The following is a 27,556-nucleotide window of genomic DNA, read 5'->3' as shown; positions in this document are numbered from 1 at the left end:
TATATAGTATAGTATATTTAAATTTATAACGAAATGTCAAATTGAGCTCCAAAGTAGTCAAACATTTCTTATACTCTTCAGCAATGTATGAGAGTTCCAGTTTAGTACCTCCTCAATTAACAATTGGTAATGCTGTCTTTAGTTTGTATTTCTCTGTTGACTCATAATGTTGAACTTTTTTTCTTATGCTCATTAGTAATATATCTTCTTTTGTGAGTACCCTAGTTTTTTTTCAAACTGTATTGTTTTTTCATGATTGATTTGTAGGGAATTCTTTATATAATCTGGTAGTTATTTACCATGTTTGTATGTTGTAGATATTTTCTTCTAGTTTTTCTTCCCTTTTCATATTCTTGATGATGACTTTCTTTTTTTTTTTTAAATATATTTTTTTTAAATTTTAATGTTTATTTTTTAGTTTTTGGCGGACACACATCTTTGTTTGTATGTGGTGCTGAGGATTGAACCCGGGCCGCATGCATGCCAGGCGAGCGCGCTACCGCTTGAGCCACATCCCCAGCCCTTGATGATGACTTTCAAAGAGCAGTTCTTAATTCTGATAATGTTCAAATTATCAGTAGTTGATTTTAAGGCGTAGGCTCTTTTTCTCCTGTCTAAAAAAATCTTTGCATTTCTCAAGGTCCCAAAGATTTTTCTTTCATATTTTCTTCTACAGGTTTTATTTTCAATTTTTAGCTACATTTAAGACCTTGGTCTCTTCAGAGTTAATTTGTTTATATGGTGTAAGAGTTTTTTACTTTTTTTCTTTGTTTTCTAGATAGATAGCAATGCCAATATGATTTATTGAATAGACCATTTTCCCACCATTAAATTACTATGACTCTTTTGCTAAAAAATCAGTTGACTTTAGATCTGTTATATTTCAGAGCTATCTTCTATTTCACAGATTTGCATATTGTTTTGATTCTAGTACTATATAGCATGTTGACTACTGTAGCTTTCAATAAATCTGGAAATTAGGTTGTGTTGAACTGAAGTTCTATAGTTTCTCCACTTGCTTGTCAGAGTATGTCAGTTTACTTCTTAAGACCTTTTTAAAAAAAATTTATTTTTATTTTCAAAATATATTTCCTTTAATTCTTTGGTCTTACTCATGTAATTACTGCTTCAAAATCTTTGTTAACCAAAGGGTCAGTCTTTAATCCGCTTTGGGTATGGTTTCTAGTGACTTTTTCTTAACTAAATCACATTGTTCTTTTTCTTTATATATCTAAAAGTTTAATTCAGTAGTTGAGATTGTTATAATTCTGCAGTACTTATTTTCATTTTTGGTTTCTGAAGAATTTTTATTCTTGTTTTAGCATATAGTTCAGTTTCAGATTCAAAATTACCCTGAACTTGTGAAGGTTTGATTTTTAAGTTTTGTTAATACAGATCTGTGGAAAGCCTAAGGTGTTTCCCATGCTTTTTATAGTATAGTAAGGCTCAGTCTCCTGTCTCTTCCACGGATATGTTTGTTTGGGGTTATAGACTTTATTAGTACATGTCTAGACTTAAGCAGAATTTCTCAAATATTTAGTCTTCGCATTCTAAAAATCATTGAGCATGCGAAAGAAATTTTGTTTATTCGGGTCTTACATACCACATTAGAAATCAAAACTAAGAACTTTAAGACATTATTAATATAATTAGCAAATAAACTCATTACCTGTTAGTATTTTATGAAAAATGACAAAGAGTACAATTGTTTTACATTCATGCAAATCTCTTTAATCAAAAGATAGCTGGATTTTCTCATCTGCTTCTGTGTACAGTCTGTGGTGATATAGTTTTAGGATTGAAATACATATATGAAGAACATGCCAATTTATAGTTAGAAAAGCCAGGAATATATTAATGGACTTTTTGAAATAATTGAATATTCTTTGATACTTTATTTAAACATAACACTGATAATTTCTTTTTATAGAGATTAAATCTTTTTAAAAATTATTTTTAATTGTAGGGGAATACAATACCTTTATTTATTTATTTTTATGTGGTTCTGAGGACCAAACCCAGTGACTCACACGTGAAGGCAAAGGTTCTACCACTGAGCTACAAACCCAGCCCTTAACAGTGATAATTTCTTTCTTTTCTTTTTTTTGGTGGTGCTGGGGATCGAACTTAGTGCCTTATGCATGCGAGGCAAGCACTGTACCAACTGAGCTATATCCCCAGCCCAACACTGATAATTTCTTAGTGGTTAATTGCTACATCGAATTTGAAACCATATCTGAAAACTTTTTTGCACTGTAACATTATAATTCATTGGTTATCTTGTTCTTTGAAAGGATTTTGTACCTCTGTATTATTTTGTAATTTTCTATTCATTCCATTTTAACTGTGTGTGTGTGTGTGAGTTGATGGGGATCAAGTTGAGGACCTCAGGCATAGCAGGCAAGCACTCTGCCCCTATTCATCGATCCAAAAACACTGGTTTACTTAGTTTTTATTTTACTATATCAAAAAACCTATATTTGTTATTTTTTGAAGACTCAAATTTTATAATAGGCCTTTGAACAATATGTCTGCCAAATAGCCAAGTCTGAATAACAGTTTTCATGTTAGTTGTCTTTTTAATTAAAAATAATGCTTCATGACAAAAAGTGGCTTGTTCAGCTTGCAACTCATAATCCTTTAAGTACTTTTTCTTCGGAACCACCATTGTACTTTGATACGCAACCAAAGTTTCTATGGGTACTTTCCAATTCTTCACAAATAATATTTAAAAAACCATGTTTCTAAGGGTTCAGATTTAACAAAATTAATAATTTTTCCTACTTCACTAGGGACATTCCAATGTGAAACTCCTGTCCTCCCTTTTTACTACAAACGTAAGGTAATGAATAAAATGATCACTAGTAAATTCTGGTGGTACTTACCTTGATACATGCCAAGTTAGCAGTATTTCTATCCTCTGTTGCTTTTGCACCGTCAGTGCAAATGTTAATACTGTAAAACAGCAGACTATTTTAATGTTATTGTGAAAATATATTTGACATTGTAGACCTGCACCTCTGCATTAGGGCATGACACACATTCATAACTAAGGTGGCCTTTGTTTTTCTAATTGTACCATGTGTTAATGAGTTCTGTAGATTCTGTTTACTTTCTCAAAACCAGAATTTCTGATTCTGTCTACACTACTCTTCCTCAGCACCTTCTACTATATGATGTTCTCAACCCATAGCACCTACTTAATAGTAAGCCTTAGGTGGTCTGGACTAGGGCCAGCTCACATCTACATCATCTTTGTCCTGAGGAACAGACCTTATTATGTGGGGAGTCTTTGTTAGTCTCTGCTCTTTTAGGGCCCTGGATTTTATTGCTGTTATCTTGCCCCATGAGACACTGGAAAGACAATTTGTATTATTCTAAATAATCGACTTTGGAACAGTTATAGCTCCCACGTTTTTTCTTCTTTGTTTTTTTTTTTTGTTTTTTTTTGGTACTGGGGATTGAACCTAGGGGTGCTTTACTACTGAGTTACATTCCCAGTCCTTTCTATTTTTCATTTTGAGAGAGGGTCTTGCTAAGTTGCTGAGGCTGGCCTGGACCTTGTGATCCTCCTGCCTCAGCCTCATGAGTTGCTGGGATTAGAGGCATGTGTACCCAGCTGGATTCATTTTGATCTTTAGTTTTTCTGCTAGTAATACTTTAACTGTTTCATTAGCTCATAAATGATTTTAGGAAGTTGTATGTTTGTTTTTGTTTTAACTCTTGTTCTGCTTATTGTTTACAGCCTAAGGGAGGTCCAAATAATCTAACCTGTCATTATTGAAAATAGAAAATTAGAGTCATACAAATTCTTAAGTTTGGTTAGCTGTACTACTGTTAAGATAGCAGAGATTGCTTTTGAATTTTCATGTTTACTATTAGTGATAAATCAACTCTTTTTTGGGGGGAAGGGGAGTACCAGGGATTGAACCCAGGAGCATTTAACCACTGAGCCACATCCTTATCCCATTTTTTTTTTTTTTTTTTTTTTTTTTTTTTTGAGACAGGGTCTTGCTAAGTTGTTGAGGCTGGCTTTTGAACTTGGCATCCTCCATCCTCAGCTTCCCAAGCTGCTGGGATTACAGGCATGTGCCACCACACCTGGCAATAAATCAATTCTTGATGATTTAAAGAAATACATACTAACTGGACTATTTTCATGCCATAATAAATACATATCAAATGAAAAGATAAGTGAATTTTTTAAAGTATGTACAATATACAAATATGTTCAGCACTATATGTGTAAAAATATATGGTAATAGTATTATACCATTATAATATTGTACATGTTTTTATAGAAGAGATGTCTGAATATGTATTAACTCCAGGATATATCATAGATTTTAATTAAAAATTAGTTTGTCTTTTACAGTCCATGTTTATTGGTGAGAATCCTATACACTGAGGGTTGTTAGTTAAAATTGGTCCTTTGATGTTTTGCTAAAAAATTAAAAATTTTCTTTGCTTAAAAAAATCTAAGGGGATTCCACCTCTTGGGTCCCCTTCCTCCTCCAGGGAGAAGTCTTTTCTACTGTCCTTTAATAAAGCTTATACTTTCCACTCTAAAAAAAAATCTAAGGAATTTTGTCCTTTGTGAGATTCAGTTTTCTACATTCAGTCTAATAAGTGAATATCTGTTTATTCTTAAAGAGTAAGATACTTATAAATACTTGAAAAGCTTTTTAATATTTGAGTGTCATCATGAACAACTTTAAACTCTTAACATAGCTCTAAGTTCACATAAACAGAAACTTTAATATTTTTTAACAGTGTCATTTTTGCCATTTAAAGTAAAATCTTACTAAAGTAGTTTTTGATGTGTACTCTAAAAGCCTTTTTACATTTTTAGCCTGGAAAATTCACATTTGTTTCTCTTGTTCTGTCTTCTTAAATGAGTTAATAATGCCTGTAGTTAAATGTGGTTTATCAAGTAGCAGTTTGACAGATTGAGGCTTTGTATAAATGCAGAAATGTTTCTCTTTGTAAGAATTGAAGAGATGCACATGCCTAAATTTAAGTTTTGAGGAAGTAAATAGAACATTGTGACTGAAGTCCTTTTTTTCTGAATCTGGCTCAATGTAAATAGAACACCTATACCGTAAATGGGAAAAAATCACGTTTGTAGCTTATTTGAAAATGACCTTTAAAAAAATATTATGGTCCTACCTTAGTTTTAAATACCTGTGATTTCTGTTGCTATCTTTTTTCTATTCCTCTTATTTCACAAGAAAATAAAAGTTAATATACATTAGTAAAACAATTGGAAGCAAAATCTAAGGGATTTGAAGTTTGGTGATGTACCAATTGGTTAAAAATAACATAAGAGAATTTTTATTGGCCATTGTATCCTTAAATTTATGGATTGGATGTTATTCAGATTTTAGTTTTGTTGTTTTTCCTTCAAACTTTACTTTGTATATTGTTTGTATATTTTGGAAACTTGCTTTGTGACATTGTGCTATTTAAGGGTAATCTGTTTTATGTATGTTGTCAATGCATATTGATTATAGAAGATGAGTTTCTTATAATGTATTAATAGTCACATTTCATTGTTCAGAACTTTGCAAGCAAATTTTGAAGCCTCAGAACAGAGTCTTAGATGACATCATTTCAAGTACAGTCTGGCATTCTTGAAAGCTGTGGTTGTTACCTTTACCTGTGTACATGGCATTCTTTTGGTATTAGAAAATAGCCCCCCAGAAATCCCCAGAACAGTGTGAAACACCAGTGATTTGTAGGTACTTTAGAATGATTTTCGATTGGAAGACTTGCTTAGGGAGTAGTTTGGGACACGTTAGTCAGTACCTGACAATTTTCAGTGGTTATAAACTCAACTTTAGTTTTGTTGTCTTTTGGTAAAAGTGTTAGGAAAAAGGAAAAAAAAATTTTTTTTTGTTTTTTAAAGATTTTAGATCTTGATTTTTTTCAGGTCTTTGGCTGTAATTCTAAAAACATTATCAGGCCTCACCTTAGACATCTAGAATTCACCTATCTAGTCTGACTCCTTTACTTGAGAGGTCTGGGAAGTAAAGTTCCAGAGAATTTTATGTGTCACCTGACTCAGTTCTCAAATTGTTTGTGACAGAAGATGAGGGGTTTTTCCCCCCAATGTATGATAGACCCATTTTTTAAAATGTAAATACAATACAGGTAAAAATGTAAAAACTAGTTTAGAAATGCTTATTCTAAATTTCTAAATGTTGACCCTCAAATTCTGTGCTTATTATGTTGATGTAGATGGGTTACAAACAGTTCTGGGAATACACACAGTCCATAGACCACACCATGTAGCACTGCCCAAGGTCAGGGGTCAATACATTCTGGCTCATAGGCCAGACCCATCCCACCCTGTGCTTTACTGTGGCTAAAAATTGTTTTTATATTTGAAAATGTTTTTTTTTAAATCAGAAATAATATTTGGGGACACATGAAAATTATATAAAATTTAAATTTTATTATCATTAAGAAGATTGTACAGCTAATTCTAAGTATTATCTGTGGCTGCTTTTGCACTATAATGGTAAGTAGAGTTGAAGTGTAAGGATAAGTAGTTGTGATAAACTATATAGTCTACAAAGCCTAAAATATTTACTGTCTGTCTCTGTAATAGAAAAATTTGCTGACTGCTACCTTTAGAACAAAGCATGTAATTAGAAGATATTTCTAGAGTTGAGAGTACAAATAGTGTCTGCATTTTTAAATGTGCTTCAAATGTAAAATATTAGTAGCTAATAGGTATTGCTAGACTTTAAACTCAACCCCTTTGCATACCACTTTATGGTTCTGATTTATTCCTCCCAGCTATCTTGTGGCTTTTTATGAAAGTTTAAGATAAGTTTAGATCCCTGCTGGTGTAATTGCAGATACCTGTATTTCTCTTAAAACTCTTTTTTAAGTTTTGTTTTTTATTAAGTTTTATATATATACACACACATATTTATGTATATATATAACTTAATGTATATGTATATATAATATATATACATAATAATAAATTATATATACATTTTTTAAAAAAAAACTAGGGATTGAATCTCGGGGACTTTACCACTGAGCTAAATCCTCAGCCCTTTTCAATATTTATTTTGGGACAGGGCTTCACTAAGTTGCTGAGGTTGTCCTTGAACTTGTGATCCTCCTGCCTCAGCCTCCCAAATTGCTAGGATTACAGGAATGGACCACTGCACCAGGCCTAAGTTTTGTTTTTTTAACCTATACTTTGTGAATTAAAAATATCAATTTTTTTTCATTTTTCATTGATTTTTAAAAAATAAATGACAACGTAATGCATTACAATTCATACAAAAATCACACATATAGAGTGATTTTTCATACCTCTGGTTGTATATAAAGTATGTTCACACCAATTCGTGTCTTCATACATGCATTTTGGATAATCATGTCCACTATCATTGCTGATCCCCTGCCCCTTCTCTTCCCGTCCCACCCCTCTGCCCTATCTAGAGTTCATCTATTTCTCCCATGCTCCCCCTACCCTACTATGAGTCAGTCACTTTATATCAGAAAAACATTTGGCATTTGTTTTTTTGGGATTGGCTAACTTCACTTAGTATTATCTTCTCCAGCTCCATCTATTTATCTGCAGATGCCATGATTTTATTCTCTTTTATTGCTGAGTAATATTCCATTGTGTATATATGCCACATTTTTTTTTTGCCCATTCACCTACTGAAGGGTAAATATTTTTAACATGGATGTTTTTTTATTAGCATGTGGTTCAGAAATTTCAGCTGCTGCTTTCCTGTGTCTACATTATTCTGCAGTACATGTATCTAAGTGTTTAGGTTCAGTGATGGAGATGTGACCTCAAAATGTTCAGAAAACACATTATTTCAAAAAGATTACTCTTTTAAAGTCACGTAAAATAAAACTGCAATTAAATTGTAATGGCATATCTCTTGCAAAATAGGAATAGGTAAAATACTGATTATAGCTGGAAGGATTGAGTTTTAGTTGACTTTTGGAGGAGTAGTCTTTCAGGCTTTCAATATTTTGCTTCTGCTACCCATTAAAAGCTGCATTATAAAAGTTCCCATCTTATAATTGTTAAACACTTAAATAAAAATGTTCTTATGTTGTTTGTTTAAAAGTAGGTTTTGAAAGTTTCTGAAGATGCAACAAAAAACTCTACTTTTCATGATAGCTATCATTCTTTTATTTTCTATTACATTTGCTCACTCAGTAGCTATGTAAGGTTATGAGGCTGATATCAGCTCCCTTTTGATTCTTTATGATAAAACCTGTTACAAACCAAATCTTCACATTAGTTTCTTCCTAGAATAAAAGAAGTATTATTCCTGCAAAAGTTCTAATCATTATCATTATGATGAAAAAGTAACTACAGTTTGATATTTTGGTACTTGCTATTTTATTCCACTTAAGTCTTATCTCTAGAAAATACTTAACGTTAAACATCTGAAAACTAATTATGTTTGTTGCTTATGTTCAAGAATGAAATAATAAGAGCTCAGTGGTAGAATTGTGTTTATCGAAGCTCTGGGTTCAATCCTCAGCACCCCCCCCCCTCCAGAAAAAGCGGATAATATACAGGAATCCCCCTTATCTGTGAGGAATACATTCCAAGACCCATAGTAGATGCCTGAAACCACAGATAGTGCTGGATCATATATATATATTTACTGTGGTCTTTCCTATACATACAGTGTTTACTTTATAAACTAGCCACAGTAAGTGATAAACAGTAATAACTAATAATAGAAATAGAACAGTTATTGTAATATATTGTAACAAAAATTATCATGAATGTGGTTTTCTAACTTGTGTTTAGTGATGGGACAGACTAACTTCTTTTTTCATTTTCACAGTTTAAAAGATTTGTTCTTACAGAGTTTAGTAGCCTCAGCATTCAAATTTTTTCTATATTGAAAATTTCCCCCTTTTTACTTGAAGCATTTTATAGCTTCTCTTTAGCATGTCCCATTTACCAGCATCTCTACTCTTGGGACCATTAATGAGGGTTACTTGAACATAAGCATTTGTAGTACCATGAAAATTGATCTGATAACCAAGATGACTGCCAAGTGACTAATGGGTAAGTAGTGTATACAGCATGGATATGCAGTTCAGAGGCATGATTCATCCCACATAGATGAAAAAGGACAGTGTAAAATTTTATCATACTGTTCCTGGCACACAGTTTAACACTCGTGAATTGTTTATTTTTGAAATTGTCTAATATTTCTGACTGTAGTTGACTGCCAGTAACTCAAACCACAGAAATCAAAGCTGCAGATAAGTTGGGACTACTGTAGAATATCTTCATAAGATTTCTCTGTATCTTCTCAAGCCATGGCTGATTTTAATATCTAAAACAACCCAAGATCTAGATGAAAATTTGGGTCTTGTCAATGGAGGTGACTCAAAAGCTGTAATTGAATTGTAATTATCCTGGGGATCAGAAATGTTTCAGATTTCAGAGTTTTTTGATTTTAGAAGATTTGTATATATATATGCAATATTTGTGTGTGTGTGTGTATATTGCACACGCACACACACACACAAATATCTTAGGGTTGTGATCCAGGTCCAGACATGAAAGTGATTTTATATAACATTTTTAGTGCACTTGTGTTTTGACTGTGACGTGTCACATAAAGTCGGATGTGGAATTTTCCACTTGGAGCATCATAGAGATGCTCACTTTTTCTTTCTTTTTTTTTTTTTTTTTTTTTTTTTTTTTTTGTATTTTAGACCATTTTGGATTTTGGATTTTAGACTAGGGATGCTGAACCTATTTATTAGTTTAAATCATTGCTTGAGTGGTATTAATAGCAGTAATCCCTACTGCCATATACATACTCATATACTAGATGGGGCTTAGAAATATTGGATTAACAGATTTACATGTGGATTTTACAGTTATTCTCTCTTATTTCAACCCAGTATAGCATGTGTTACATACATTTCTTAGTATATGTTTTATTATAGAGATTGAGTTTTTTTAAAAATTTTTTTTGATGGAAAGATTATTTTAAAAGACCATTCTTTGTGTAGCTTGACTGCAGAGTACCTGAGTTGCATGCATTACTGTGTCTGTTAAACTTCTTGGAAGCAAGCCAGTATGTTATGGTGAGTTTCATATGTAAGTGGTGAGCCACTAAAAGCCTTGCACAGTATTATAACTATTCTGAGAAGAGAAAGCATTTGGAAATCCAGCAGTAAAGCAGCAGCAGCAACAAGCAGCCACAGTGGTAGTAAAGATAGGGCAGGTTCACAGTTAGCATATTTCATAGTGTGAGTCAGTGAGCACACAGCTTCCCTTACTGCTGCCCGAAGGAAGCAAACTAAAACTGTATATTGCAAGATTTTTCTAGTTTCATGTTTATGATGTCAAGTCATGTGATAATACTGTACCATAAGTTGCCAACTTCGCTTTACTCTAGAGAAGATCTTTTGCTGCAGTGCTTTTTTCTCTTTTTCTTTCTTTTCTTTTTCCTCAAAAGAAAAAACTTTGTGCAATGTATGTTTATGCCTACACCATGCCGAGGCAACACTTACCAGTAAATAATCTCTGTATCCCCGAGGTAAGATATTGTTTCTGCTTTCCCTGCACAGTGCTGCTGCAGCACGGAGCTGATCCAAACATTCGGAACACTGATGGGAAATCAGCTTTGGACCTGGCAGATCCTTCAGCAAAAGCTGTCCTTACAGGTAAGAAAACAGCTACCAGGTTATTTTATCTGTAGAACTACTACTAGCTTGATTTCATAAAATCTTCATGCATTGAATTTTTTTTTTAATTGATGAAGCTAAACAAATATTTACATCATTATCCATTACTTTATTATTGATTAGATATCTGTCTTATTAATTGTGTTGTCATGCATATAAGCAATAAACTTGTTCTACTTAGAATCATAGCATTAAATCACAATATTATTCACTTGTATTTTAGTCATTCATGGTTTATATCATAATTTTTTTATACCTCATCCTCTCAGTTGTTTCTTTTTAAGACCTTTGCTATTGAGCAGGCAAGGACATTTGTATAACTATAAAAGTAGTTTTGATTGGAAAGACAACCTGCTGCCTTATTACTTGGATCAATAGTAAATAAAATATGCTGCTGCTTCTCGCTTGCCATCCCTTTATATTTTTATCATATATTTTCACTTTTACCATGATAGCCAAGTTATTTTTTAACTGGGGCAATATATTTTATTTTGGGTAATGGAAGTAAAATATAGAAATTTATTAAAACAAATGCCAAGAACCAGCAAAGAGGAATGTTAAAATAGAAAGGATCTTTGATATCAACGTAGGAAATAACATTATAACTGATATAATTTTGAGCAACTATTGTTTCATTGATCTTCATTCTCAAAATGCTGCATTGAATCTATTTTTGTTTTTATTTTTAGTATCTGAGTCCTGCTGCCTTTGCCCTCTCTTACTTAACTGACCTTTGTAATTTGGAGCCTCTTTGTCACTGCAGTGCCAATGTTATTGTTTTAGGTTGAGTGAAAGTAAATGACTTTTAACTACCCTTTAAATTTGCCCTGTTTGAAGAAAATAAATCTTTTGTTCTCGTTTAAGTTTTAGAGTACATGCTGTGCATTTTAAACAAGATTCTGAGGTGAATGAAAACATTATATTGAGTAAGCTATGAAAATATATTGAGTTTTGCTTAATTACTGTGCACAGAAGGATAACTTCCCACTATACCAAAATTAACACACTCACTGCTAAATCAGAATAATATGATTTTTCTCAGTAAAAGGTTATATGCCTTGGTTGCCAAATCAAGATAACTCATACTAGAGGAATAAAACTGTTTAAGTCAGTGTAGATAGGAAAAATAATTAAATATATAGTCTTAAGTAATGAAATTAAAATATATAATCTGAGGCCTACATAGATTCTCTCTAGCCTTTCATTTTCTTCTAACAAAGCCATGGGCAACTATAGTAGCTGTAGAGTGGTCTCCAACCAAAGCAGAAATACAGTTCATAGAAACACAGGTACAGTATATCATAAATGCCGAGCAAAACTGTCTCTATATCTCAGTGTCCTCTTTCTGACCTTTTCCTCCTCTCCAATTCTCAAGGCCTGCCTGTCCATTTGTTAGATTCAGATAATATATCATTGCTTGTAGATCCATTTGTACTTTTTTAAAAGACAAAGTTTAAATATGTTAGTAATAATAAGAAGCTAACTACTGATTTGTAATGGATTTTAAGATTATATCAGGAAAGAGCTTTGACATAATCATTCATGGAAACTGAGTATTTCTGGAGGACAGATACCATGTTTATTAAAATTGATTGGAAAGCCATCTTTTGCTTAAATAGGAAGATATTAAATTCTTGATCATGATCTGATTTTTATGAATTATTTTGAAGAATTTCTACTTTTTTAAAAAAAAAAGATATACAGCTTTTCAGATATGATTTAAGAGAAACAAAGTCTAATAAGAGTATTGTTGGAAATGTTACCTAGTTCTACTCCTATGTTCATGTTATATAATTTAGTGAAGTAATAGTTAGGTGAACCATATTCTAAAATGTTTTCTGTCCACACAGATTCTATACTAAACAATTCTTTCCAGGGGCATTATGGTGGAAGTACTATTTTCAAACTGAATTTAGATTAAGCATAAGTTTTAAAAAGGAAGGTGGGCTGATGATGCAGCTCAGTGGTAGAGTACTTGCCTGACATGTGCAGCAAGATGCTGGGTCCCATCCCAGTACTGCACACAAAAAGAAAGTATGAAAGAGCTTTCTTTTCAAAGTAATGTCTTTGAGTTATTAGATATTATTCGAAGTAATTTTTTATTCCAGTTGCAATTGTGGTTTATTGCTGAACTTTTGAGAGGAAAGTTTTTAAGTGTTTTTCTCATTGGGAATTTACTTATTGAAAATTTCTTTCCAACATCCCATCATTTACTACTTGGGTACATTAGCCAAAACTGTGTACAAGGATATATATATTTTTCTTAAAGGAAATTAGCAAGGTGAAAATCTCCTTATAAAACATTTAAAAATACATGATTAATTAATGCTGTCTTATAAAATAAAAAATGCATGGAGTTGTATAAAACTTTGTAAGCAACAGTATGCGCTTCATTTTACAGAGAATAATTGTGTATCACTCATTTTTTTTTTTTTTAAAGACACATTTATTCAGTATCATGATCAGACTAACATTTAGCAATCAACAGCATGGGCGGGGGAAAAAAGTCTACATTAAAATCTTTGATAGAATACTTTACACTTTCCACAGAACAGAAACTAAGATGACCTGTTATACAATTTATCACAAATACAGTCAAGTTTTTTTGTCTATACATATGAGTACTGTCTAAATCATTTCTTCTTTGTTGCAGCTAGGCCCTGCTACCACTGTGCTTAGATAAGTTCACAAATCTGTAGCTGTAGCTTCCCTGTCACTTCTCTGGCTCTCCTGTCCTGCTGTTTCCTGGCAGTAGTAAAACCTTCTACCACTGTCATAGCTGCTGCTATTGCTGGAACCACCATAGCCACCTTGGTTTTGTGATTTAGCAAACTATTGGCCTCTAACACCAAGGAGTCCGGAGATTCTGCCTCCAGTTTCCACCCTTGGTGGGTCCAAAATTTGATAACTCATTGTTGTAATTGCCAAAATAATTAAATGAGCTTCCACCACCTCCAAAATTGGTTCCATCATTACCAAATCCATTGTAGCCATCCCCACTGCCACCAAAATCAACACAACCACTCAAGTTTTCTCTAAGACCAAAACTGTCATTTCTACATCTCTACAACCACCAAAGTTTCCAAGACTTGGACTTCTTTGGCTAAATTAAACACTAGCCATCTTTTGCTTTGACAGGGCTTTCATCACTTCAGTTGTGGCCATTCACAGTATGGTATTTCTGAACGACAATCTTATCCACAGTAATGGTCATCCAAAGGTACAAAAGCAAAGGCCCTCGTCTTTTCACTGTCTCAGTCGTGATTTCAATAACTTCAGTTTTCTCAAACTGTTCACAATAATCTCATGTGATGTTCTTCAGTGACTTCTTTAATGCCACCAACAAAGGTCTTTTACACAGTTAAGTATGCCCATGGTCTTTGAAAATCTTCTCTTGGGACAGCTCTCTTTGGTTCCACATCTCTTTCATGTATCTTGTGTGGTCCTGCACTCATGGCTGTGTCCACTTCCTCCACAGTGGCATAAGTGACAAACCCAAAGCTCCTGGAGCACTTGATGTTTGGGTCTCTCATTACCACACAGTCCGTGAGTGTTCCCGATTACTCGATAGCATCTCAGACTCTCATCAGTTGTTTCAAAGCTCAGCCCTTTGATGAATAGCTTCTGCAGATGTTCAGGTGCTCTGGGGACTCTGATTTAGAGATGATGGTAGTAGGAAGACTCTAACAATGCTTTCTTGGTGGCATCCAGTGACAAAAATGCAACCTCACCTTTTTCCACTATCTCACTGTTCATGAAGTGTAAGTCACATGCGCTTCATTTTGAAGTGGGAACAAAGCAAGTTCACAGTTTGCCCCATAGCTTTTACACTGGCTCTTTCCCCTATTCCAGTAATGCTCCTTCTAATCTTTCAGTCTTCTACTCAAGTATCTATTCCACTTTGACTAATTTTCTATACAGAACTTATTTCAGAAGGGTAGGCATGCATATGACCCTGTATATGTGAAGAAGCAACTTGTTTTTACATATTCTCAGCTATTCCTTTATGTCTATTCATTTCTGATTTTACCTACTAGTTTTGAATTTTTTTATATCTTTATACTGAGAGCAAGTAGACTAATTTAATCTGTACCAAATAATGCTAGAGAGTTTACCAGCAGTTCACAACATATAATTATGTTTCCAAGGAACTTCTTTCATCAGAATTTTACAGGACTTTAGAAACTTGCATTTCTAAAAGTGTTTAATTAAAAGTGTGATTTGGGGAAGCAATTTTAATTTTTCATTTTGTGTCTGATCACATGATACAATAAAATTAAATTAAGTCATTTAATTTACACAATCTTTACACAAATTACTGATACCTAAACACAATTTGACTTGGAAAATGAAATAAAATGAAATTATATGTATACAGTTGTATTCATAAGATAAGTGTGCTAAATAAAAAGCTGTATAATAACGAGAAACATTCAAGGGTCAAATCCAGATACAAAGGAAGACACTCCTCTGAATTCCCATGTTTCATTGAGCATCAAAAACCACCAATCTTTTAGTTCTTTTCTTGTACATTATTCTGTATCCACATTCTCTGCATCTGATTGGATCCCTGGATTTTATTTCATTTTCTGTGTGACATTCTCCACAGATATAGATCATTGGCTGCTGCTTTGGGGGTTGAACGTCCTTCTGAGTGTCCATTCCTACACACCACGCAGACTTTTCTCCGCGTTTCCAAACAGAACCGTGTATCACTCATTTTGTGTTGATGTGTTCAAAACACCTGACAAGAACAACTTACAGGAGGAAAAGTATATTTTGACTTAGTTTCAGAGATTTAATCCATGGTGGGCAGGGTTCATTGTACCTTTATTCTGAGGCAGAGCATTATGATGGAAGGGCATGGTAGGGGAGTTTACTATGCTCATGGGGGCCAGGAAGCAGAAGAAAGAGAGGTGAAGGGACTACAGAGAAGATGAACCCGTCCATGCATGCCCTCAGTTACCCACCTCTTTCAGTCATGCCCCACCTACCTACAGCAGCTTTATTCAAACTCAGATGGACTGATTAGGTTGCTTGCAGCTCTTATAATTCAGTTATTTTATCTCTGAATATTCTTGCAATAATACGGGAGCTTTTGGGGAACATCTCACATCTAAACCATAATAACTGAGACTGATTACATTCTTTGCTGAATTACTGTTTAAGTGGATGATATGTTTAGAAAAAATATTGAGATTTTTTGAGTTATGTTTTTGTTTCTGATGACTTTGATGTTCTAGGCAATCATTTAAAGGACTTGGAAATAAGCTTTTCAATTAAAGCAAGGATATGAAAAGTCTAAAATGGCCTACGTAAATTTTGTTGAAGAGGATGTTTGCTGTGTTATCATTATTAAATGTTATTAAAATGATTATTATAGATTTTTAAAAGCATATTTGGCCTTTTTCTGGTTATAAAAATACATTGAGAAATTGAGGGAAATAGAAAAAGTGTAAAAAGAAAAAGTTATTTAAGATTTATACCACTTAGAGATAACATTTTGGTATACTTTATTTTAAAATTTTTGTGTATATATGCTTCACACTTTTTTTTTCTTTAATCAGATCAGCCTTGTATGTTACATAGTACTAAATTAAGTGTACATACATGGATAGTCCCAGGAGACATTAAGTATTCTGCAACATCAGTTTATAATTACTTCATTACTTCTATGGATATATTTTTAGTTTTTTGAGTGAGTCCCCTTAAAACATTTTGATATGTTTTTATTCTTTGTGAATTTAGAGTTATTTTATGAATTTCTCCAAAATTGTGCTGCTATACCATGTTCAGTCTGATGGATATCTGTATTCTTGAATGTAAAATACATGAAGGTTTGGAGAATGAGGCACTTCCCTTTTAAGAGTGGTACTGCATATGCTATAATGAGAGCCACATTTAAGTTCAAGGTAATTGACAAAAGAGAGTGTTCCTTGAACAGGACTGGGAAGGAGGTTTGTTAACCATGAAAAAATAATCTTCTGGGGCACAGTAAATAGGATAGAGTGTAATAGTGGGAAGTTGAGTCAGCCAAGGAGGTGAGTGCAGATTAAGACTGAGTTTAGAGGAGGATAGCTGCCCAAAGGAATGTTTATCATTGGCAGGACTAACGATGATTGGGATAAACTGAGTTAGTTTAGATGGTCAAAAAGTTGGCAAGGTAATTGGTCCTAGTAGTTTCTAAGCGGATTGAGAGGAAAAGGAGTTGGGAAGAAAGATATATTTACACTCAGATGTCTCAACAATAAATAACTTTAACGTGGATTCTTTGCACTTCATAGGAAATCCTAATCTATGATTGCTAGGCAGACTTCCAGTCTCTGCAGAAGTAATCAGTGGTGACTCAAGTTTTCAAACAGAGTTGAGGAGTCTGCTGTGTGCCTGCAGAAGCTGGCTTGGTAAATCAACAAAATGTCTGGAGTCTCTTTTTTCTTCTCCCTACTCTACTGCTTTTCAGATAAAGCCAAAATCTTTAGAAGTTGGGACGTTAGTGATTTGTATCTTGCCTTTCTAGGTTTGACTATTAGGGTTTGCTCAAGTCACAATTAGCAGTCTTTTCTTTTCCTCAGACTGTATCCAGTGGATTGGTAATTAGGTCTTCTGTTCTTTTAGATTCCTGATGGAACCATTTCTCCCATACTCACTGTGTTGGCTTCATTATTTTTCTTTCATGACAGCAGTAGCTTCATGTTCAGTTTTCTTCACCATAGCTGGAATGGTTTTTCTAAAGCTTAAATCAGCTCTATGTTCAGTAAAATCCAAATTCTTTAACCATGACCTAGATGATCTGGCTCCTGTCTTGCATATCTCTGATCTTAAATTCTCTTTTGATCTCTACTTCAGCTACAGATGAATGCTTGCTGTCCCTCAAACAGAGGAAGCACATTTCTGTGGCTGGGCTAACATGATGTTTACTGAAGTGAACACTGCTCCAGAACTTCACATGGTTCATCAATTTAATCTCTGCTCCGATACTTTGTGACTCAAGAGATTAGTTTTTGTCCACACTCCCATTAGCTTTTGTTTTCTTGATAGATATATTGATAACAGAAATTGAATTTTTTTTTTGTTATTTGTTTGCCCAATAGAATCATATTTACAAGGGTTTGGACTTTTGTGTGTCTTTCTCCTTTCTTTGCCCCCAGGATTTAGAAAAATATGTAAAATGAAGTAAACAAATGTGTCTCAGGTCTGACTGGTAACTGAAAGTACCATATCTTCCAAGTTTTACAAATACTGATTAACTATTAATTATTTGACATCTTATGTCATATTACATTATTTATTACATTGTTTATTTTCTACTTTATAAAAATTTGGGTTGTTTTAAATACTGATTAACTGTTAATTTTTTGACATCTCATACCCCCTTCTTTATACATAATTTTCTGTTGTCAAAAATTTGTTTTGGATTACTTGTAATCGTATATCGTCTCTTAAACTATGGTGCATTTTTTTAAAGTTTTAATTAGTATAGTGGATGAGGTATGTACTTAGTTTTCTGTCAAAAGATTTTGTAGATGGCTCTGTGATTGAGAACATTCCAATTCTGGAAAGATCAAACTGCCTGCATCTGTCAAATCAAATTTCCAGATGTCCAACCAGGGCCTAATTTTTACACCTCTCTTTTGGTCATCGTTAATATGTTCTTAATATGCGGTTTTGTAAGCTAGCTGTGCTACATTGTGGCATATTGCATGTCACATGCATATTTTTCCTGTCAGGATACATGATTAAAAACAATTTCTCATATTGTTAATCTGAACTTTATGAATTATTCCTGAGTTATTATGAAGTCTCATAACATGTCTTCTAGAAAATAAAGAATAATAAATAATAATAATACAGAATAAAAGAGAATACCTTACCTTTTAAGATAAGCTGTGTTTATCCATCTGAGTTTAAGAGAAAGTTATTGTTATATTAAGGTGAATTCCTGACTTTTTAAAAAAGAATCATCTTTAGCACTGAAATAGTGACAGTTAAAACTAGTTATTGTTGAAAAAAACTGAATACTGCTTTAAAGGTATGCTGAAAATGTTAATCCTTAAGTTTTTAAGAAAATTTTATTATTCTGCTTGTAATTTTGGATATGAATAGGACAATAAATGTATATCAATAAGTAAATAAATATAACAAATAAATTTAATTATCATAAATAAATAAATTTGATAAATAAATAAGTTCATTTATCATAAATAAAATATAAATAAATATATATTAATCAATAAATAAAATATAAATATATATATCATAAATGTGGTTGAAACCTTAAAAATATAAAAACAATTTAGGAGTGGAATATGAAACTAGTACCTTTTCTTTTTCTTTTTCCTTTTTTTATAGACCAAAATTGATATAGGGCATATTGATTTAAATTTTTAAAGTATTTATTTGCACAAGGGACAAACAGGTCAAGGGTCTCTAAAGATAATCCCTCCTTCCTTCCCTCCCTTCCTTTGCAGGGATTGAACCCAGGGGCATTTAGCTACTGAGTCACATCCCCATCCCTTTTAAATTTTTTTCTTTGGAGACAGGGCCTTGCTAAGTTGCTGAGGCTAGCTTTGAACTTGAGATCCTCCTGCCTCAGCCTCCTGAATAGTTGGGATTATAGGAGTGTGCCACCATGCTCTGGTCAGTTTTTTCTTTCTAGTACCCATTTGTTGAGTAATTTGTGTCAAATTATTTTTTATATTGCTTACGGCAATCTAAATTTTAATAGCTTAAGAAAGCTGTACGTCAAACACAATAATAGTAACAAACCTTCTTGAACGCCTTTCTGAGCCAGACACTGTTGTTCTAAGGACATTGATTCTGAAGCTGTGAGGTAGGTGTTATCATTGTCCTCACATTTATAGATGAAGATACCAAGTTATACTAGTTTACAGATTCATAGGGGAAATTATTAAATTATAAACTTAAGCATTTTGGCTTATAGTCAGTGATCTTAGGTATACAGAATTAGGGAAAAAAAAAATATATATATATATATATATATACACACACAGAATTAGTTTTTTTTTCTTTCTTTCTAACCTGTTTATTCATTTGGAAGGATGTGGTCTGGCATAAAATGAAAATGAAATCAAACTGGTTTATAAACTCACAACTGGAATTCTTTAATATATAATGTTAAAATCTGTTAATATGTTTTTTTTTTGGTAAAGATTCTTTCAATAAAAGAAAAATTACCTAATAGTATATTATTGCATAATTTTAATAAAATTAATAAATTTGTTAACATTATAAAGCTTTATAAGTGCTCTTGTCTTTGTTCTCATGTCACTTGGCTTCATTTTGACATGTGAAAAAAAAATCTTTAAGATCTACAAGGAAAAGTATAGTATGTAAAATATTTGAGCTAGTCATAGTTAAGAGGCAGCTCAAGTAAATACGCCTAATATGAGTTAGTAATGTATATGTGTATATATGTGTGTGTCTATATAGCTTTATCTATATATATAATTTTCTGAATGTCTAATTTTTCTATTTCAATAACCCTAGCCCTCTAATACTTTAGGCTTTTATAAATCTTTTTGTGTAATTAAAGCCATCAAACTTAATCATTAAGCATGATCTTTCAACTCATCAAAAACGGCATATTTGTGAAGCATAGTAACTTGTTAGTGTATACCCTAAGAGCAGCTGTCATTTTCCTTAGTAAACTGTAGCAACTGTATAGCATTTTCATTGCAATTTTGATTAAAATTTTAAATATAACCAAACTGCTCTTATTTTAAATGATTTTTTAACATTTATTATAATAGTTATGGTTTTAAATATGAGGTGTCTCCTAGAAGCTCATGAAACAGTGTAGCAGTGTGCAAAGTGACTAGATTATAAAAATGAATGAATTGGTAGATTGATCCATATGATGAATTAGTGATTTGTAAGGACTACTATATTGGGTGACAACCTTAAGCAGGTAGGGTGTGGCTAGAGAAACTGGGGGCATGCTTTTGGGAATTATGATTTTTGCCCCTACTTCCTTGGTCTGTCTCTATCTCTGTTTGTCTGTCTGCTTTCTGATTGTCCTGAGCTGAGCAACTTTTTTCTGCCACACCTTACTACCTTGATGCAGTCCCTCACCTGGGGCCCAGACAATGGAGTAGTTTGACCATGAACTCTGACCTCTAAAACCAGGAGTCCAGAATAAACTTCTTCTTTCAAGTTGTTCTTGTCAGGTGTGTTGGTCACAGGATTGAAAAGCTGACTAACATAGTAGTTTTTACTGTTAATATTTGCTTTCTTAAAATAGCACATATAATATTAGAATTCATTAACACTTTGGGATTTAGTGGCTCTAGCTCTCTTTAAAATTTTTAGGAAACTTTTACTTTGACATAATTATAGATTCACATGCATTTTTGGAAGACATAATATAGAGGCTCCAGGTACCTATTACCTCATTTTTACTATTAGTAATATCTTGAAAAACTGTAGTATAATATCCCATCCAGGATATCGCTATTGCCATAGTCAAGATATAGAAATTTCTGTCATAGGAGATATTATTGCTCTTGAGTTTTCCTTTCTTATAATATCTTTATCAAGTTTTGTTATTAGGGTAATGTTGGCCCCATAAGAGTTAGGAACTGTCTTCTTAGCTTTTAAAATTTTCCTTAAAGAGATTGTGAAATGTATTATTTCATTCTTAATGTTTGGTAGAATTCACTAGTCAAACCATTTGGGCCTGGTAATGGTGGTATTATTATTACTATTATTGTTGTTGTTATTTGAGCCTGATAACTTTCATCATCATCATTGTTGTTTTAATTTTTTAAGAGTTATGGGACTAATCAGGTCATGATTTCTCCTTGTGTAAGTTTCAGTAGTTTGTTTTTCAAAGAATTGGTAACTTTAATCTAAGTGCTCATATTTTTGTGTAGAGTTGTTTGTAGTTTTCCTTTCTTAGGCATTTTGATGTTTGTAGGGTCTATAGTGACAGTTCTTGTTTCTTTCTTGTTTTTTCTACCCTTTTACTTTCAGTTCTTGTTTCTTCAGACTTTTACTTTTACTTTCAGACTGTAACTACTGATATTGGTAGTTTATGTTATTTTAGTTTCACCCATCTTTTTTTGAAGAAACTGTATTTTAAAAAATATTTTCTGTTTTCAGTGTTATCGATTGCATTTTAAAAATTATTTATTCTGCTTACATTGCTTGTATTATGCTTTTGGCAGCAGGGGTGGGTGGGTTATGTGGTGTGAGCTTAAAAGATTAACCGATTTCCTTTCTGTTTTTCTAATATGCATTTAATGTTATAAATTTTCCTATAAGCATGCTTTGTACTGTGTCCCACAAATTTGTTATGTTCTAGTTTCATGTTCATTCAGTTCAATATATTTTTCTTTTTAGACTTACTCTTTAATCCATGGACTATTTAGAAATATATTGTTTACATTCTAAGTGTTTAGAGATTTTTCTGTTACCTTTCTTTGGTTGTTTTCTAGTTTGATTCTGTTGTGCTTGGAGAACACTGATTTCAGTTCTTTTGCTTTTTGTTGTTATTTTTTGTTTTATGTCTCAAGATGTATCTCTTTTTGTATGTGTTCTGTGGGTATATGAAAAGAATGTTTTTTTTGATGTCAGAGGATGGATTGTTCTAGAAGTGAGCATTAGGTCCTATTTGTTAATGATGTTAAGTTCTTATTATCCTTGCTGATTTTCTGTCTAGTTATTCAATCAGTTAAGAAAAAGCATAGTAAAAAATTTTCTCTATACTTTTTATTGATGTATTATAATTATATATAATAGTGGGATTTGTTGTTACAGATTTATACATGTACACTATATAACAGTATAATTTGGTCAGTATCGTTAGGGGCAGTGAAATTTCTAAGTCTGATTATAAAATTGCCTCTTTAAGTTCCATCAGTTTTTGTTTCAGATATTTTGTAGCTTTGTTGCTTGGTACATACACATTTAGAATTACTATACTTTCTTCTTGAATTATCCCTTATATAAAGACTATCTCTCGGTAATTTTCTTTGCTCTAAATTGAACTTTATTTGATAATGGCATAGCCTCTCCTGCCTTTTAAATTGATGTTTGCATGACATATATTTTTATATATTTCTACCCTTTTACTTTCAGGCTGTAAATATCATTATATTGGAACTGAGTTTCTTTTATACAGAATGGAATGTTTTTTCATCTGTGCTGCCAATTTTGGTTTTTAGACCCTGTGAGATCTGTGGCATTTTTCTGACTTCCAGCACTGAAAAATAATTAATTTGTGTTTGTTTTGTTTTAAATTACTATGTTTTGATAGTTTGTTACAGTAGTGGTTTCCTGTTGGTTGTCTTTTTCATTCAGTTTGAGGTCTTTCTGCTTCTTGGTATGACGATTGAGTTTTCTATTGACACTGGACATTTTGCTTATGAAACTAGGTTTTATTTAAACCTGTCTGGCTTAATTTTAGCTGGTTTAATTTTACACTACTGGGCCTGGGATTGTAGGTCACCCGTAGAGCCTCGCCTCGCACATGCAAGGCCCTGGGTTTAATCCGCAGCACCACGTATAAATAAATAGATAGATAGATAGATAGGTAGATAGATAGTATTTTGTCCAACTACAACTAAAAAATAAATATTAAAAAAAATAATCTGGTACTACTGTGGCAAGAGAGCTATGTGGTTTGGGAATACTGCCTCCTTACAGTCAGTTTTGAGTAGAAGTCTAGGTTCCCTACTTGGTCACTTTTGACATCCAAGAGGGAGGTTCTCATTACTCTTGGTACAGGTGGGATTTCTGTCTCCTACTAGGCCTCCTCTGCTTCCTTCCTTTTATTCATTTGTCCTCTACTGATACCATGCTGTTAGGTTTTTTTTGTTGTTGTTGTTGCTCTGACAAAACATCTGGGAAAAATAACATAAAGGAGGAGAGAGAGAAAAAAAAGTAGAGAGAGGGGAAGAAAAAGAATGCATGGCCCTGTGACCTGCTTCCTTCAGCTAGGCCCCACCTCCTGTAGTTTACACCACTTCCCAATAATGCCATCAGTTATGAACACATCAATGGATTAATTCATGATTAGGGATCAAGCCTCAATACAGTAGCTTTTGGGGGACTTACAGATCCAAATTATAACTCCTGGATTGAGGTGAGGGCCTCATTTCTATTAAACTAGTGAAAGTCTTGATTTTCAACTAAGCCCCCTCTGACACCACCCTAGTTAGAGGATGTAGGGGCATGTTGCTGTTGCCAGGCTGGGGTGCAAGTCCATGGTCCCCATGTGGTCTCCATTGACACTATGGGGAGGGGGACTAATTATTACCTGTCCCCTGATTTCTCATTAAAACCTGGTAGAGATTGCCTATCTAGGCTCATCATTAGGTCTTTTAGTCATGGGTGAGGATGGGCTACATATTTGTGGAGGGTTGGTTATGTATATTACTTAGCTGGAGTAGATGGGTTATTATGTAATGACTTCGTGGTTTGGCAGACTTTATTTTTCCTCCTTTTTTAATTAGAGAGTTGGATTTTTTGAGTTCTTTTTTGTCTATGATGGTTGACATTTCTGAATTGCCAGCTTCTTTCTCTCTTAGGTTTGGGATATATGGAGCAGAAAGAACTTGGGAACTGAGCACCATATGGTTTCCTGGGTACTGAGATCCCTAGTTGTTCTGGCTTCTTATCTCTGCCTTTGAGAGTCCTTTTATATTTATCTTGCATATAATGTCCAGATATTTTAGATGTATCTAGTTGAAGGAATGGGAAAAGTATGTCTACTCTGTTTTCCCAGAATTTTTGAAATTATTTTTAATCAGTCATTATTCTTTAGGACACTGTGAGAAGTTTTAAGTATTCTGGAAAACTGCAAGAACAGTAGGTATTTTTTGGTGTAGCTATTTTCCATATCTACCTGACAATTAGAATATTAGATTTAAGGAACCTCTGTAACACGAAGGGATAATATTGGAATCTGGGTAGTGGTTATATATTAGTACGAAGAACACAACTCTTGAATGCTTTTTTAAAAATAAATATATATTTTTAGTTGTAGATGGACACAATATCTTTATTTCATTTATTTTTATGTGGTGCTGAGGATTGAACCCAGTGCTTTAGCTTTTAAAAGCGAATAAAGACCAAAATTATGATTTTAGCATTTTACAGTTAAATGATTAAGAGTGACTAAAAATGGAATTTGTCTACAGCCGGCTGCTTTATCATTGGTAACTGAGGGAGAAGCCCATAGTCTTCCTTTGTATTATCTTCTTTCTCTGCCATTTATTAATTCCATTTTCTCTTTGGCTCAATTCTAAGACTGAAATAGTACAGCAATGAGTATTTTCCTAGTTTATCTAATTTAGCAGAACTATTTTTCAAAAACTTTTAAAAAGTCAACATGTGGTGTAAGGTTATTATCATCTTTAAAAAAATGAGATGTTACTGTGTGGTGGAATTAAGAGAATAATCATTTAGGATTAAGGAGGCACCATAATTAAAGTAACTAGATTACTGTTGGCAAGTTTACTAAATGAATTTTTACAGAATACCATCTTTTCCTGCTGTACTTCAGCTTTGGTGTACACGATATTGGTGGCCCTGTATTTATGTTCCTAATTCATGTGGCTGATAAACTGGAACAGGATATGATGCAAAAGATATGTTGACCTAAAAATCAAGAAGCTCCTTCAAACACACAACTACTTTTATGCTTGATATTTCTAGGCAGAAGTGTCCTTACACTTGCATTTAATATCTTCCAGCGTGCTGTTTAAGCAGATGCCAATGAGAAATGCACTAGCTGGTTGTAAAAGGCTAACCAAATTATTTCTTTTTGCTTAGGGAGCCATTTAGAGATGCTTTGAAATAGGAAGGAGGGTTATTGGGGACCCTAAGACACTCTTAACCTTTATTCTGCTATGCAGAGAAGACATCACTAGTAGCAAGTTTATAGCTAAAAAGGGTAGTAATTAAATTGTTAGGAGAAAAGGCAAAAAGTGAGTTAAAAGGAAAATGTTTGTGTGTCTCTCACTATACTAGTAACTGTTAGGTTCCATATGAAAACTAATTTAGACTTAGGCTAGCATTTCTTGAGCATTGACTTTATTCTAGGCATTGTGCTATGTGTGTTACCAGACTGCAAGAAATAATCTTTTTTGTGAAATAATCTTTTTTGGGTTTTGGATGTTAGTTTGGAAAGGGCTTATCGCAGTTTACATAAAATTACCTTATCAAGTGTTTTTATGGTTTCATGTTTTACATTTGATTATCTTGTACATCAGAAATGTATTTTGGCAGAAAATTGCATCCCTATACTTTATTTTAAAATTTTTTTCAGTGGTTATCCATTTATTGAATATTTTGTCAACCTTTATTTAAAATGTCACCTTGATTACTTATTACTTAAGAAACTTCTATACTTGTTCTAGAATAGGTTATGTTATATTCTGTTCTATTCCATTGACCTATTAATACTGTTATCAGATCCATATTTTAATAATTTCATTACAAGTTTCTATATTCAAAGGACAGTTTTTTCCCCTCCCCCCGTTATGTCATGGATTCATAGTAGCCAGAAAATCTTTAAAATCATAAACTGGTTTTTAAAATTTACCTTCTTAAAAATTGCTTTCCTTATACCACAGTTCAAATTGTTTATCTGGCCCCTGTCTACTTTCTGACTGTATTGTTTAACACTTTTCTGTTGCTTTAACCTCCTTTCTGTTATTCAAATTGGTTTGTCTTGGGTTCTTTGCCTACCTCCTCTGTTCTTCCCTTAAAGTGCTGTTTCCTTTGTTTGAAATGCTTTTCCCTCACATTTTCACTTAACTACTTTCTCTTGTCAGAAATCTCTACCTCAACCTTTTACTGATTTCTCATATAACCTAGTATCAAATATCGTTGCCTTTACATAACTTACCTATCAATGTCTGCAGTGATTTCATTTACTTTTTTTCTCTCTCTCTCTTATTCGTAGCCTGATTCATGCTCCTGTCTTCCAGTAGTAGCTTCTTGAGAAGTGGGATTTTCTTTCTTTTTCATTGTTAGGTTCTAAGCACTCAATAAATATTTGTAAAATGGATAGATACACTGAAACTGGTTTATTATGATAACATTAGGATGACAAATTTAAAATGCAATAGCAATATGAAAAGAAGGAATGATATATCAGGCAGGCAAACTGGAGTTGACAGTAAGATTTGGAAAGGGACCTTTGATAAGTCATCTGCTCTGTTGTTTGGTTGGTTCATTTGTTTGTTTTTTTCTTAAAATCTGGATGGTTCCGTTGTCCCCAAATCTGAAAGTTTCACTTTCAGCTGCTGTTTTTATAAACTAGCCATTAATTAGATTATTATATATATAAAAAATACTTTCACATTAAGGGGGGGGGCACCCTTTGTGTATAAATTCACTTGTGTAAAGTTTCCTGTCGTAGTGGTGGCCTTTGTTACTGAAGAAAAATTGCAGTTAATAAATCTGTTCTGTACAGACTATATTCAGAATTGTTGTCATTGGGCTTCTACAGTCTAGAAAGAATTATAATTCTCCATGATGAAATAACAATGAAGTAAGAGATTTTAAAATATGTCAATTGTTTTTTGATTGCTTTAGATACACTCTCAGAAAAACTATTTTATCCAGAAAAACTTTACAGTAAGTATCTAATGTGTAAAATCTCCTTTTTACTATATTACTTTTCTCCTTGATGAAATAGTATAGACCAACTCTGGAGACAGAGGCAGAAGGATTACAAGTTTAAAACCATCAATTTAGCCGGACCCTGTCTCCAAAAAAAAAAAAAGGCAAAAAGGCCCTGGGCATGTGGCCCAGTGATTAAGCACCTCTGGTTCAATCCCAGTACTAGAAAAGTAACAGTATGGACATC

General features: G+C 33.1%; 2 protein-coding genes across 3 annotated transcripts in view; one reads left to right on the top strand and one right to left on the bottom strand.

Annotated features, from left to right (window-relative positions):
• Window positions 1-27,556, top strand: part of Tnks (tankyrase) — a 200,239-nt gene that overhangs the window by 48,354 nt on the left and 124,329 nt on the right. For both annotated transcript variants that reach the window (XM_046466386.2, XM_046466385.2), the window contains exon 3: window positions 10,600-10,695. In XM_046466386.2, the coding sequence (XP_046322342.1) occupies window positions 10,600-10,695 (96 nt within the window). The remainder of the gene's footprint in view (window positions 1-10,599; window positions 10,696-27,556) is intronic.
• On the bottom strand, window positions 15,024-15,416 carry LOC124108030 (DNA-directed RNA polymerases I, II, and III subunit RPABC4-like). The gene has a single exon (XM_046466388.2). The coding sequence runs from the start codon at window positions 15,376-15,378 to the stop codon at window positions 15,202-15,204; it is 177 nt and encodes a 58-aa protein (XP_046322344.1). The 5' UTR covers window positions 15,379-15,416; the 3' UTR covers window positions 15,024-15,201.

Source organism: Marmota monax, unplaced genomic scaffold (assembly GCF_021218885.2).
Source record: "Marmota monax isolate L192 unplaced genomic scaffold, Marmota_monax_Labrador192_F-V1.1 WCK01_AAM20220418_F8-fsc00369, whole genome shotgun sequence".
Taxonomy (NCBI): domain Eukaryota; kingdom Metazoa; phylum Chordata; class Mammalia; order Rodentia; family Sciuridae; genus Marmota; species Marmota monax.
This window is presented reverse-complemented; position numbering and strand designations above follow the sequence as displayed.